General features: G+C 51.3%; 2 protein-coding genes across 29 annotated transcripts in view; one reads left to right on the top strand and one right to left on the bottom strand.

Moving 5' to 3' along the window:
• CYFIP1 (cytoplasmic FMR1 interacting protein 1) overlaps positions 1-14,384 on the top strand; it is a 117,670-nt gene that overhangs the window by 35,280 nt on the left and 68,006 nt on the right. For 21 of the 28 annotated variants that reach the window (XM_077938840.1, XM_077938833.1, XM_077938842.1 and 18 more), the window contains 8 exons: positions 179-301; positions 379-468; positions 2,872-2,949; positions 3,140-3,241; positions 4,423-4,604; positions 8,267-8,363; positions 8,453-8,581; positions 11,536-11,640. In XM_077938840.1, coding sequence (XP_077794966.1) covers positions 185-301; positions 379-468; positions 2,872-2,949; positions 3,140-3,241; positions 4,423-4,604; positions 8,267-8,363; positions 8,453-8,581; positions 11,536-11,640 — 900 coding nt within the window. In that variant the 5' untranslated portion in view covers positions 179-184. Of the gene's footprint in view, positions 1-151; positions 302-378; positions 469-2,871; positions 2,950-3,139; positions 3,242-4,422; positions 4,605-8,266; positions 8,364-8,452; positions 8,582-11,535; positions 11,641-14,384 lie in introns of all 28 variants that reach the window. The other 7 variants (XM_028850600.2, XM_077938853.1, XM_077938846.1 and 4 more) reach the window with 3 other exon arrangements.
• Positions 9,132-11,148, bottom strand: LOC144329802 (uncharacterized). The gene is made up of 2 exons (XM_077938884.1): positions 9,995-11,148; positions 9,132-9,846 (listed from the first exon to the last, which is right to left on the bottom strand). The coding sequence occupies exons 1-2, from the start codon at positions 10,713-10,715 to the stop codon at positions 9,617-9,619; spliced, it is 951 nt and encodes a 316-aa protein (XP_077795010.1). The 5' UTR covers positions 10,716-11,148; the 3' UTR covers positions 9,132-9,616.

Raw genomic sequence — 14,384 nt, forward strand, 5'->3', positions numbered from 1 at the left:
GGCCCCCGTGCCCTGAGAGACACGCGACTCCCAAGGACTGATCATGCCCGCGGCAGGATCCCCAGTGCCCTCAGGAGAGCGGGAAGGGGTTAGAGGCCTGGGTACCCCACCTCGAAGCTTGTCGGCTGCCCCCTCCTCCTCCTCCTCACAGAACAGGGGTCCTTGTGTGTTGTTCCAGCCCAGGATGGCAGCCCAGGTGACTCTGGAGGACGCGCTGTCCAACGTGGACCTCCTGGAGGAGCTGCCCCTGCCCGACCAGCAGCCCTGCATCGAGCCCCCGCCATCCTCGCTGCTCTACCAGGTGGGTGCCCAGCAGCTGCGGGGTGTACAGCCTGTGCTCCGACCCCACGTGACGGTTTTTCTCTTCCTTTCTTTCAGCCAAATTTCAACACTAACTTTGAAGACAGAAATGCATTTGTTACTGGCATCGCAAGATACATCGAGCAAGCCACCGTCCACTCTAGCATGGTAATGTTGCTGTGCGTCTTCGTTTCTCTCTGCAGGAAAGGGCGCGTTTGAAGGGCAGATGGATACTTTTTGGTATTATCCCAATAGACTATGCAGTAAGGAAAAAGAGTAGAAAATGAATGAAATGCCTTATATTTTTAGGATAGTCTTTGTTTTTCTTAGTGTAAAACAATACACGCTCTTTCTGAAAATTCAGTGTCTCTGGCCCAGAGAAAACCTTTGTCAGCGTTTCGAGGGCACCCCTGCACTGTTAATGCTCTTTCCCTCTCCAGATCTGCACCCACTTACACCGGGTATGCGCCCATATGAGATTCAGATTTATAAATGAACTGCATTGTTGTTATAGTTCTGCTTTTTTTTTTTTTTTGAGACGGAGTCTCGCTCTGTCACCCAGGCTGGAGTGCAGTGGCACGATCTCAGCTCACTGCAAGCTCCGCCTCCCGGGTTCACACCATTCTCCTGCCTCAGCCTCCCGAGTAGCTGGGACTACAGGCGCCCGCCACTTCGCCTGGCTAGTTTTTTGTAGTTTTTAGTAGAGACGGGGTTTCACCATGTTAGCTAGGATGGTCTCGATCTCCTGACCTCGTGATCTGCTCGTCTTGGCCTCCCAAAGTGCTGGGATTACAGGCTTGAGCCACCGCGCCCGGCCTGCTTTTTTTTTTTTTTTTTTTTAAGAGACACAGTCTTGCGCTGCCACCCAGGCTGGAGTGCAGTGGCGCGATCTTGGTTCACTGAAACCTCTGCCTCCCAGGTTCAAGCAGTTCTTGTGCCTCAGCCTCCCGAGTAGCTGGAACTACTGGCGCCCACCACTACGCCCAGCTAATTTTTGTATTTTTAGTAGAGACAGGGTTTCACCATGTTGGCCGGGCTGGTCTCAAACTCCTGACCTCAGGTGATCTGCCCACCTCAGCCTCCCAAAGTGCTGGGATCATAGGCATGAGCCACCACACCCACCTAGTTCTGTATTTTAATGATCTCATGAACATTTTTTCTTTTCTTTTTTTTTTTTTTTGGAGACAGGGTCTGACTCAGGTTGCCCAGGCTAGAGTGCAGTGACATGATTAGGGCTCACTGCAGCCTCAACCTCCCGGGCTCAAGCAATATTTCCACCTCAGCCTCCTGAGTAGCTGGGACTATAGTCACACACCACCACGCCCAGCTACCTTTTTGTATTTTTTGTAAAAGCAAGTCTCACTGTGTTGCCTAGGCTGGTCTCGAATTCCTGGACTCAAGGAATCTGCCCACCCAGCCTCCCAAAGTACTGGGATTACAGGCCTGAGACGCTGCGCCTGGACAAGAATATTTTCATGCCTTGAAAATGTGCTGGAGAAAGCAATCCTTAATGGCTATGTAAACCATTTCGTAAATGTCCACAGTTCAACTATTTTTGCACATTTACTTCATTTCCTCTTTTATGTCATATAATTAAAAAAAAAAAAATGCTGTAGGCCGGGTGCAGTGGCTCACACCTGTAATCCCAGCATTTTGGGAGGCCAAAGTGGGCATATCACCTAAGGTCAGGAGTTCGAGACCAGCCTGGCCAACATGGTGAAACCCTGTCTCTAATGGAAAAAACATACAAAAACTAACTGGGCATGGTGGTGCACGCCTGTAATCCCAGCTACTCGGGAGGCTGAGGCAAAAGAATTGCTTGAACCCAGGAGGTGGAGGTTGCAGTGAGCTGAGATCGCGTCACTGCACTCCAGTCTGGGTGACAGAGCGAGACTCGTCTCAAAAAAAAAAAGCTGTGATGAACATGTCTCTAATGTGATGAACATCTCTCTAAATATAGGCTAGATTTAAGAGCATCTATTTGATTTTTACCAAAGGAAATGATGTTAAAGAGTAGAAAGCAAAAGCAGTTTTATAGCAGTGATGACAGTCCTCTTCCCATGGACTCTCCACCTAGATTTTAAGTGCTGTGGGCACTTAAATCCTAACTATTCCTCCTGCACACCTGGGGCAGCCCTGCCTCTAGTCCTCTCTGGGACTGGGAGGCCCTGTGAGCCAGTGAGGAGGGAGGCCATGGGGATCCTGCATGTGCTCACACTGGGCAGGGCGTCTGCCCTGAGCCCTTCCTCTGTGCTCCCGACTGCAGGTCTCATGGCCAGCGATTGTTTCGGGCTGGGCGGAGCCAAGGTGTAATGCCTGTGGCATGCCCCAGAGATGCCTGCATGTCACTGATACCCTCTCGCCTGCAGGAGCCCTGGCGCGTTTTGGGTGGTCATTGTGGCCCCCAGCGCCGCACCTCAGCGTTACCAGCTTCTCGGCAGCTGTCTCTTGGCACACAGGCCACAGTGCTTAGGATAGTTCATGGTGCTTTGTCTAGATTTTAGCAACTGGCATCTGCTTTTCATGCTAGTTCCCCCTCCTGCCTTTGATTTGCCCTGTGTTCCGTTGCAGAACGAGATGCTGGAGGAGGGCCAAGAATATGCTGTCATGCTGTACACCTGGAGGAGCTGCTCCCGGGCCATCCCGCAGGTGCCCTGCTCGCCTGTCTCTTCCCTCCCCACACCCTGCCGTGCCCCACCCCGCCCCGCCCCTGCAATGCCTGGCCACTCTCCTCCCGGGTCTCACCCCACAGCAGGGCGGGATCACCAGCTCTAGCTGCCCAGCAGCTGCTTCTGGCTGGATCCAAGCCTCTTATGTCATCCTTGTTTCTTTATTCCAGGTGAAATGTAACGAGCAGCCTAACAGAGTGGAAATTTATGAGAAAACCGTGGAGGTTCTGGAGCCTGAGGTCACAAAACTGATGAATTTTATGTACTTCCAGGTAAAATGGCAAAATCCCTATCTTGGGGGTGTAACACCGAGGGGTGGGTTGCTGACACCTTCCTACCCATCGCCGTCAATGTGAACACCCTGAACAGAGTGCCTGCAAATTAAAGCAACCAGTTTCTGAGACAAAAGGGACCAAGCCTTTGACAGTCTAAAGTTTCTCACGCCCTTTTGGAATCAACACTCCTTTTGTGGTTCTCAGAATTCTCAGTGATTTCATGTTTCCTTCACGGAGTCTGCTTTCTGTCAGTTTCAAGTACAATGCTTTGACTTTCTGCCAGTTTGTACTTTCTTTTTTGAGACGGAGTCTTGCTCTGTCGCCCAGGCTGGAGTACAATGGTGCAATCTTCGCTCACTGCAACCACCGCCTCCCAGGTTCAAGTGATTCTCCTGCCTCAGCCTCCCGAGTAGCTGGGATTACAGGCGCCCGCCACCATGCCTGGCTAGTTTTTGTATTCTTAGTGGAGACAGGGTTTCACCATGTTGGCCAGGCTGGTCTTGAACTCCTGACCTCAGGTGATCCACCCATCTTGGCCTTCCAAAGTGCTGAGATTACAGGCGTGAGCCACCGCACCTGGCCAGTTTGTACTTTTGATTCATCTGGTCTTTCAGGTATTTTCTTGCTGTCAGCCTCACCCTGACTGTCCATTCCTGGTGGTCCTCGCCCTGGCCTTGATTAGGCAAGAAGCAGCCACATGAAAGGGGTCTGCTGCTTTTTAAAGAAGTATTTTGGAAACATCCAGATTTTCTATGATGTCCATTAGCAGAGGGAGGAGATGGAACTAACTAGGAGATTAATTTTCATTTTACCTTGAAAGTTACCAAGAGGAAAAAAATCTCTCCCACTTTTCACTTCTGAAAGTTAGAACGTATGAATTTTGCAGACGTTTTCTTGGATCATTTTGCTCAGTAATTTTGCTGGAATAATCAGCAAGATGTTGTTACTTTAGTGACGTAGTTGGTAAAGTGCAAAACGAGTAACGACGTTGCAGAGCAGGCCGTCGGAGCTGCTTTCAGGAGGGGGTCTGGCTGCCCACATTGTAAACACCTGGGCCCGAAGCCGCGCGGGGCAGATTTTTCTCATCAAGGAGCAGTGACTGCAGGTGCTTGAAGCAGGGACATGGGCTTGGCCCCTCACTGACCTGCAGCTTTCTGCCCCCCGCTTCCTCTGCACAGAGAAACGCCATTGAGCGTTTCTGCGGGGAGGTGAGGCGCCTGTGCCACGCCGAGAGGAGGAAGGACTTTGTGTCTGAAGCCTACCTGATCACACTGGGCAAGTTCATCAACATGTTCGCTGTGCTGGACGAGCTGAAGAACATGAAGTGCAGTGTGAAGAACGACCACTCAGCATACAAGAGGTGAGCACCGGCCCCGTGCGCCGTGGGCCTTCCCGAGAGCGCGCAGCTCAGTGGCCCGCCTCGTGCGTAGCAGGTGTGTGTCTTTGTGTGTTGAAGTCGTCACTTCTGGTAGGCAGCGGCTACTTCTCGGTGTCAGGGCTGTGGGAGCACCTGCTCTGGGGGATAAAGTGAGGGGAGCCAGCAGGTAAGTGCATATCATGGCTTTGCAAAGCTAGAGCAGACTCTTAGTGCCCTGGCTGTCCTTCGATGTCACGGAGGACCTTCGCGCCCCTGGGAAGACAGACGTGCACAAGCTGTAGGCCTAGCTCACAGAGCACAGGCATCTGGCTCAGGGAGCATCTTGGCAAGGGGGCAGGTGGCCTCTGCAGCCCACCTTGGGCATTGGGGCTGCAGTCCTCGGTGCCAGTCTCTCGCCGGTGGGGGTCCCCGGCACCTGAGCACCATCCAGCAACGTGCAGACGTAGCCCATGCACAGTCACAGGGTGTCTTGGGGTCACACTGCGTTTCCAGGTCCTCTCCCCGGCGGTTTTCTTTTTGGATGTAGAGAGCTTCTGGAGAAGCTAGCCTCTGGAGAGACCGGCAGGAGGGATGGAAGAGGCGGGCATGGCCCGGCGTGTGCTTCCGGAGGATTGTGGGGTGGTGGGCGGCAGACAGGCGTTCGGGGACACACGGCGCTGTCTCCTGATGCTCTGCTTCGTTTGTGCCCGGTGCTTTTGAAGACATGTTTTGCTGGAATGAGATGCTAATTTCAGTTTCCTCTAGTAAGTAAGGCATCTTAGCTCTAAAATTAAATTCGAAGAGACCTTACTTTGCATCTGAATACGCTCTAGTTATGTTGCATTTTAAATCATACAACTGTTGTTATGTCTTTATAAAAAGAAAAATCCCCACTTGGGACAAAATGAGGCAGCAGTAGGAGTCAAGCTAGGTCAGGCAGAATTTAAGCCTCATTCACGTGAACTAAGGCAGTGTTCCGTTATCACTAAAATCGTCAGCTCTGCACAGAAGCCTAGATCTTCAGAACTAGAGAAGGGTCTCCGGAGTGGGCCTGTGAGCCCCTCTTGGGGCGGACGTCTGAATGGTCCCTGTTTGATGACAGCATCCGTGGGATTCCAGCATCGAGGCTCACTGGTCGCAGTGGCCTCCTGGTCCCAGCCGCACAACCCAGTCGCTGTGTGATTTTGAGCAGCCTTCTTAGCCACCACCGTTTTGGCTTTGTCAGGGAAATGGGGAGGTGGCCAGCATCAGTGGTTTTCAATATTTAAAAGTTGTGGGGTTTTTTTTTCCTTTTAGCACTAGCACCTTTATTCTAAAGCCTAGTCTGTAAAACAGTTTACAGATGGGGCCGCTGTGTGCAAAGCTGGGAGAAGGAGGGTTTCCCCTCCAGCAGCCCCGTCCCCAGTGTCTTCACCACCTCCAGGTTCCCCTGAGCACCAGAGAGTGGGCCTGGGCCAGCTCCGTAGCTCTTCCTGCTGCCTCTTCTTCTGACCTCTGTCTGGGACCCCTGTTGGTTCACCCTCCCAGACCATCACCCCCACCCCTCCCAAGACGCCCGCCACACACACACGCACCTAGCTCTTTTGGCACCTGCTGGTAGCTACTAGTATAACCTCCTCTAAGTGCCAATGCCAAGATAACTCGTGTGGTTATGGTGAGGCTTGAGGAAAATAGAAAACAGTATCCTTGACTGTTTCCTTAGTCTCCTCACCTGCCGCCTCAGCAACTACTCAAATCAATAAAGCAAACGTGGCGAGGTGCGATGGCTCACACCTGTAATCTCAGCACCTTGAGAGGCTGAGGCAGAAGGATCACTTGAGCCCAGGAATTTGAGACCAGCCTGGGTAACATAGCAAGACCCCATCTCTTAAAAAAAAAAAAAAAAAAAAAAAAAAAAAAAAAAAAAAGACAAAAGCAAAAAAAACTAGCTGGGTGTGGTGGCGTGAACCTGTGGTCCCAGCTACTGGGGAGGCTGAGGTTGGAGAATCACTTGAGCCCAGGAGGTCGAGGCTGCAGTGAGCTGTGATTGTACTACTATACTCCAGCCTGGGTGACAGAGTGAGACCCTTTGTCTATTTAAAAAAAAAAAAAAAAGGAAACATGTTTTTGTTGTTGTTGTTTGTTTGTTTTGAGGCAGAGTCTCACTGGCCCAGGCTGGAGTGCGGTGGCACAATCTCGGCTCACTGCAACCTCTGCCTCTCCTGGATTCAAGCAGTTCTCCTGCCTCAGCCTCCCAAGTAGTTGGGATTACAGGCGTGAGCCACCACACCTGGCTAATTTTTGTATTTTTAGTAGAGATGGGGTTTCACCATGTTGGCCAGGCTGGTGTTGAACTCCTGACCTCAAGTGATCCACCTGCCTCTGCCTCTCAAAATGCTGGGATTACTGGCATGAGCCACCATGTCCGGCCGGGAAACATGTTTAAAAAGCCAAGGAATGTTACTGTATCAGTAACATTAGGTTTACAATATTAAGTTTAACTGTATGCAATTGTTTAAAACCCAGTGAAGTAACAGTGGCTTTGAAAAGATTGCAGTTTATTTCTCTGTCTCCTGGAAAGTCCTGAATGAGGTGGTCTGCAGCTGATTGCAGGCTGTCCGGCGTTCAGGACTCGAGGCTCCTGTTGGCCTGCTGCTCTGCTTCAGGTGTTGCCTCCTGGTTCTAGATGGTTGCTGAAGCTCCAGCTGTCATTTCTGCATTCCAGTCAGCAGGCAGAAAGGAGGAAAGATGGGCTCCATGCTCCCTTATGAGTAAACTTTGGAGTGCCTGTCAGTGTCTTGCATTATATCTCATGGCCCCAGTCCTTGGTCACGTGACCACAGCTAGCTGCAGGGTAGGCGAGGTACATGGAATGTGTGAGGCTCCCTGGAACGTGTGTTCCACAGGAATGCGGGGCTCATTCCTAAGGAGGAAGAGGAGGAAGTGATTGTTGGGGTAGGTTATCAGTCTTTGCCATGGTGACTTTTAAAGCTAAACCCCCAAGGCTCTGGGTTGCACAGACCTATCCTTGTGTGGGCCGTTTCCACTGAACTTTCTTGGGGGACAGCCCTAGATGATGGGAATCCTCACACCCCACCTTCACCCTGCTCTGCCAGACCTCGTGGGCTCAGCATGGCCTTGTGGTATTGTATGTCGGGTGTAGCTACAAATTGGTGGCAGGCCAGGGCTCTGTCTCAGGACTTTGGGTACCAGTGGTCCCTGAGGTGGCCTGGGGAGCTGTGGTCCAGAGGGTTCCCGGCAGAGAACCTCAGCAGTGCTGGCCATCTTCATGGCAGGGCTTGTGGGAGTCACGGAGATGGCAGTGGCCCTTCTTAGACTTGGGGTCCAGCCAGCCCTGTGCCCCCCTAGATGAGGTGGGCATCCACCAGTGAAGGGCAGAGACCAGTGTGCAGGGACCCTGCAGGAAGCCCATCGGCTGTGACCAGCAGGGTGGAGAGCTGTCCCCAGCTGTGCAAGACACGTCTAAGTTGGCAGAAGACTGACCTGGAGGGCAGGGCCGGAGACGCCTGAAAAGGCTGAAATCATCGCCAGCGTCAGAGGTTGACCCACATTTCTGCAGATGACTGTAGAGGAAGGGGATCCCACTCGAACCAGGCTTTTATTTTTTTTATCTTTTTACGTGGCACATAGGTGCATTTTGGGATGAACTCTTCTTGTTTTCAAAGGGCCGCTCAGTTTTTACGTAAAATGGCAGATCCACAGTCCATCCAGGAATCGCAGAATCTGTCCATGTTCCTGGCCAATCACAACAAGATCACACAGGTGAGGCTGGTGTTCGCACACTCGGGCGGATGGGCCGAGCCGCTGGCCGGGCGCCGGGCCCGTGCGTGAGTCTCTTGCTTGTGTTTCAGTCTCTGCAGCAGCAGCTCGAAGTGATTTCTGGCTACGAAGAGCTCCTGGCAGACATCGTGAATCTGTGTGTGGATTACTACGAGAACAGGATGTATTTGACGCCCAGTGAGAAACACATGCTTCTCAAAGTACGTGTGTGGGGACGCCAGCCTGTGGCACTGCTGAGGGACAGCCTTACTCTTGTCAATAGGCTGTGCTTTTCTAGAATCCTTTTGACAGCTGTGTCTTACTTGCACGGTGTCTTGTGTGTGAACAGCGTTCTGCCCTTGCCCACAGCCTGCACAACAGGCTCTCAACACACCCCACGAGTGTCACACACTGACCCTGGGAGAAGGTGCTGGCCAGGATGTCTGGGTCAAGGATTCTCTCAGCATTGAGCTGCTTTTTGTTTTATTTTTGAGGCAGGGTGTTGGGCTCTTGCCCAGGCTGGAGTGCAGTGGCATGATGACAGCTCACTGTAGCCTCAACCTCCTGGGCTCAAGTGATCCTCCCACCTTGGCCTCCAAAGTAGCTGGGACTACAGGTGTGCACCACCACGCCTGGCTAATCTTTAAATTTTTTGTAGAGGGAGAAAATTGCCATGTTGTACAGGCTATCTCAAACTCCTGGGCTCAAGTGACCCTCCTGCCTCAGCCTCCCAAAGCTCTGTGAATACAAGCTTGAGCCACTGTGCCCAGCCTTTTTTTTTTTTTTTTTCTTGAGACAGGGTCTTGCTCTTTCACCCAGGCTGGAGTGCAGTGGTGTGGACACAGCTCACTGTAGCCTCGACCTCCTTGGCTCAAGTGATCTTTCTGCCTCAGGCTCCTGAGTAACTGGGGCCACAGGCACTTGCACCAATGCCCAGCTAAGTTTTTGAATTTTTGTAGATACGAGATCTCACTTTGCTGCCCAGGCTGGCCTTGAACTCCTGGGCTCAAGCCATCTTCTTGGCTTGTCCCCCCGCAAAGTGCTGGGATTACAGGTCTAAGCCACCACACCCAGCCTTTAAGCTGCTTTGTGACAGCTTAAAGTTAACTTAAAGAAGTTATCCAAGATTCTACTTGTCAAGCATGTGATTCCTGGGACTCTGATACCTTGTGTCACCATAATTAAAGTAGCCTTTTGTTGGTTCACCATATTCTTTATTATTCTGTTCAAATGAAGAAGGTTTCCATCTGCATTTCTCACGGGAAAGATGGTCGGCAGTTCCACCGTTCCCTTTGCTCTGCTCTCCACCTCTGCAGGGTGGCCTTGGGGGACCCTTTGCTGGGTGTCCCACCAGCCCAGCCCCCAGCCTCCTCCTGAGTAGGAGAGCACTGGGAGGCATGCAGGGCTGAAGGAGCACTGTCCATGAGCAGGAGATCATTGGGAGGCACGCAGGGCTGAAGGAGCACTGTCCATGAGTAGGAGAGCACTGGGAGGCACGCAGGGCTGAAGGAGCGCTGTCCATGAGTAGGAGAGCACTGGGAGGCACGCAGGGCTGAAGGAGCGCTGTCCGTGAGTAGGACAGCATTGGGAGACACGCAGGGCTGAAGGAGCACTGTCCGTGAGTAGGAGAGCACTGGGAGGCACGCAGGGCTGAAGGAGCACTGTCCATGAGTAGGAGAGCACTGGGAGGCACGCAGGGCTGAAGGAGCACTGTCCGTGAGTAGGACAGCACTGGGAGACACGCAGGGCTGAAGGAGCACTGTCCATGAGTAGGAGAGCACTGGGAGGCACGCAGGGCTGAAGGAGCACTGTCCATGAGTAGGAGAGCACTGGGAGGCACGCAGGGCTGAAGGAGCGCTGTCCATGAGCAGGAGAGCACTGGGAGGCACGCAGGGCTGAAGGAGCGCTGTCCATGAGCAGGAGAGCACTGGGAGGCACGCAGGGCTGAAGGAGCGCTGTCCATGAGCAGGAGAGCACTGGGAGGCACGCAGGGCTGAAGGAGCGCTGTCCGTGAGCAGGAGAGCACTGGGAGGCACGCAGGGCTGAAGGAGCGCTGTCCGTGAGCAGGAGAGCACTGGGAGGCACGCAGGGCTGAAGGAGCGCTGTCCGTGAGCAGGAGAGCACTGGGAGGCACGCAGGGCTGAAGGAGCGCTGTCCGTGAGTAGGAGAGCACTGGGAGGCACGCAGGGCTGAAGGAGCGCTGTCCGTGAGTAGGAGAGCACTGGGAGGCACGCAGGGCTGAAGGAGCGCTGTCCGTGAGCAGGAGAGCACTGGGAGGCACGCAGGGCTGAAGGAGCGCTGTCCGTGAGCAGGAGAGCACTGGGAGGCACGCAGGGCTGAAGGAGCACTGTCCATGGAGTGCTTTGTGACAGCAGAGACTTTGGGTCTGCACCAGCTGGTGTGGGAGCTGTGGCCGCCAGGTCCTGTGGAGCACTGGAGTGTGCAGGTGGCTAGTCTACATTAAGAATTTTTAGTTTGTGACCAGGCACGGTGGCTCATGCCTGTAATCCTAGCACTTTGGGAGTTGAGGTGGGTGGATCACTTGAGGTCAAGAGTTCTACACCAGCCTGACCAACATGGTGAAACCCCATCTCTACTAAAAATACAAAAACCATTAGCCAGGCGTGGTGGTCATGGGTGCCTGTAGTCCCAGCTACTTGGGAGGCTGAGGCAGGAGAATCACTTGAACCTGGGAGGCAGAGGTTGCAGTAAGCTGAGATGGTACCACTGCACTCTGGCCTGGGTGACAGAGTGGGACTCTGTCTTAAAAAAAAAAAAAAAAAAAAAAAGAATTTTTAGTTTGCATACACCGAAACGTAACTGGTTACATGTGACTGCATATTGGACATTACTTTTAATGGCAGAAAAACCGCAATTACTTTTACACCAACCTAATAGCCCTAGAATAGCCCTACTGCTTGTGTGAGTTTAGGGTAGAGGATTTGTTTTTTCCGCTTTTAGCAACTGACCTGGAAGCCCAGCCCCGCTTTGTAGCAGTTTCACTGAGGATAAAATGATGCATTTCAAGCACCAGACAAGCAGCCTAAATATAGATCTTTATGATATATTTCAAATTGTGCCTTTGAAATCGTCAGCTGTAACAGTGTAAGTCCTTACGGGTAATTAAATTTGCAGTTGTGAGCTTTATTGCATCATTCATTTTGTGGCTTTTCAGGTCATGGGATTTGGTCTGTACCTGATGGATGGGAGTGTCAGTAACATCTATAAGTTAGATGCCAAGAAAAGAATAAACTTATCCAAAATTGACAAGTACTTCAAGGTGAGTTACATGGTTTTAGATCAATGTTTTTATTGATTTGCATGCAGTTTGAATTTTGGGGAAGTGAGCCCCTGTGTGACCATGATCTATATCAGGAAATGCTGGGGCTGGGTGGAGTCTGGGCCACGCATGTTCTCCTGTCTGCAGAGGCAACCGCGCTTTGTCTTTCCTTCTGCCCGGTGCTGGTTTTGCCTGGGTGGAGCTTTATACAGATGGAATTGTGCTATTTTACTCTTTTGTGTCCGGCTGCTGTCACCAGCCTCTTGTTTGTTAGGTGCATCCTGGAGGAAGCCCATAGCTATAGCTCATAGCTTTCGGTTGTGGTGTAGTTTTCTGTCTCACAACCACACCGTAACTTGCCCGTTCCGATGTTGGCGGGCTCTCGGACGTTCCCGGGTTTTGGTGAGTCCAAACAGTGCAGCTCTGGTCGACTCTCCTCTGTTGGGTGCATACCCAGGAGAGGGACCGGAGGTCACAGGGCGTATCTGTTTTCAGTGTTAGTAGTTACCTGTGGCCTGATGACTTTCCAGCATAGCTGTCCTGATCTGCATTCCCATCAGCAGTGAGAGAACGCTCTGGGGGTGCCACATCCTTGACAGTACTTAGCACTGTCTTTTTTGGGGTTGGGGGACATCCTGAGGATGCATACATCATTGGGATTGTAATGGCTAGTGTTTCATTGTAGTTTAGTTCACGTTTCCCTAATGGCTTTCCATGTTCTTAGCGCGTTCCCTTTGTGATGCGCCACTTCAAGTCTTTGCTCTTTTTTCCCTATTTATAGTTATTTATATATTCTGGATACACGTCCTTTGTTGGGCACAAGTGAGTATTTTTGTTTGTTTTGTTTTGTTTTTGAGACAGGCTCTTGCTCTGTCATCCAGGCTGGAGTGTAGCAGGCCTTGGTGATTCCTCCCACCTCAGCCTCTCAAGTAGCTGGGACTGCAGGCGCTTGCCATCACACCTGGCTAGTTTTTAAACTTTCAGTAGCAATGAGGTCTCCCTATGTTGCCCAGGCTGGTCTCGAACTCCTGGCCTCAAGCAGTCCTCCAGCCCTAGCCTCTCAAAGTGCCGAGATTACGGGCCTGAGCCACTGCACCTGGCCTTACGTTTTAATGTACATGTATTCTCCCCAAAGAGGCTTACCCTTTCACTTTTTCCCAGCTTTATTGAGGTGTAATTGACAAATAAAAATTGTATATGTTTATGGTGTACAGTGTGATGTTTTGATACACATACACATTGTGAAATGATGAATTCAAGCTAATTAACATGTCCATCACCTCACACGCCATTTTTTTGTTTTGTGATGAGAACACTTAAGATCTACTCTTTTAGCATATTTTAAGGATTCAATGCGTTGTTATTAAGCGTAGCTCCCGTGCCACAGGTGAGGTCTTCAACACTTACCGATGCTGCGGAACTGAAACTTTATACGCTTTGACCAATATATTCCCTTCCTCCCCCGCCTCCAGTAGCCTTTTCGCGTTCTCAGTGGTGTCGTTTGCTGAACAGAAGTTCATAATTTTAGTGTAGTCCCATATATGAGTCTTTTCATTAATGTCCACCTAAATCAGTCTTTGTGGCCATCCAGCTCATGGGACGTTTCTGCTGTGTTAGCTTCTAGAAGCATCCTGTGTCCTTTTTCATGTAGACCTAATCCCCCCGGAACTGACTTCTGCGCGTGGTAGGGGGTAGGGATTTTGCGTCCTTGGATCTGTCTCAGTATGGCTCCGCAGTTGGGCCTGCCTGTGTATTGCAAAGCCCATTGTTCTGCAGTGCTGCTCCTCAGGTCGTGAGGCTGTCTGTGGCTCTGTCCAGGTTCTCTGTCCTGTCTGCAAGCCTCCGTCCCTGCTCCAGGGCCACACTGCCTTAATTGCTGTAGCTTTCTAACAGGACTCCTAATCTGGAAGGGTGTGTCTTCCAGTTTTGTCCTTCAAGATAGTCTCAGATACCACCCCTTCACCTTTGGAAATGCATTTTAGAATTGGTTTCCTGATTTACACACACTATACCCACAAAGCCATTTTTATTCTTTTTTTTTTTTTTTTTGAGACGGAGTCTTGCTCTGTTGCGCAGGCTGGAGTGCAGTGGCCGGATCTCAGCTCACTGCAAGCTCCGCCTCCCGGGTTCACGCCATTCTCCTGCTTCAGCCTCCCGAGTAGCTGGGACTACAGGCGCCCGCCACCTCGCCCGGCTAGGTTTTTTTTTGTATTTTTTAGTAGAGACGGGGTTTCACCATGTTAGCCAGGATGGTCTCGATCTTCTGACCTCGTGATCCGCCCGTCTCGGCCTCCCAAAGTGCTGGGATTACAGGCTTGAGCCACCGCGCCCGGCCAAAAAAACCATTTTTATTCTTATGGAATATTGACTGGGATTGATTATAGATCCGTTCTGAGAGAACGGACATTTAAAACATTTGAAGCCTTCCTAGGCACAAACATGATCTATTTCTCTATTTATTGAGAACTTTTTCTAGAATTTTTGGGGTAGTACTTTTTTTTTTTTTTTTTTTTTGAGACAGAGTCTTGCTCTGTTGCCCAGGCTGGAGTGCAGTGGCATGAACTCGGCTCACTGCAACCTCCACCTCCTGGGTTCACGCCATTCTCCTGCCTCATCCTCCTGAGTAGCTGGGACTACAGGTGCCCGCCACCACGCCCGGCTAATATTTTTTTTGTATTTTTTAGTAGGGATGGGGTTTCACCGTGTTAGCCAGGATGGTCTCGATCTCCTGACCTCATGATCCA

Source organism: Macaca mulatta, chromosome 7 (genome assembly GCF_049350105.2).
Source record: "Macaca mulatta isolate MMU2019108-1 chromosome 7, T2T-MMU8v2.0, whole genome shotgun sequence".
Taxonomy (NCBI): domain Eukaryota; kingdom Metazoa; phylum Chordata; class Mammalia; order Primates; family Cercopithecidae; genus Macaca; species Macaca mulatta.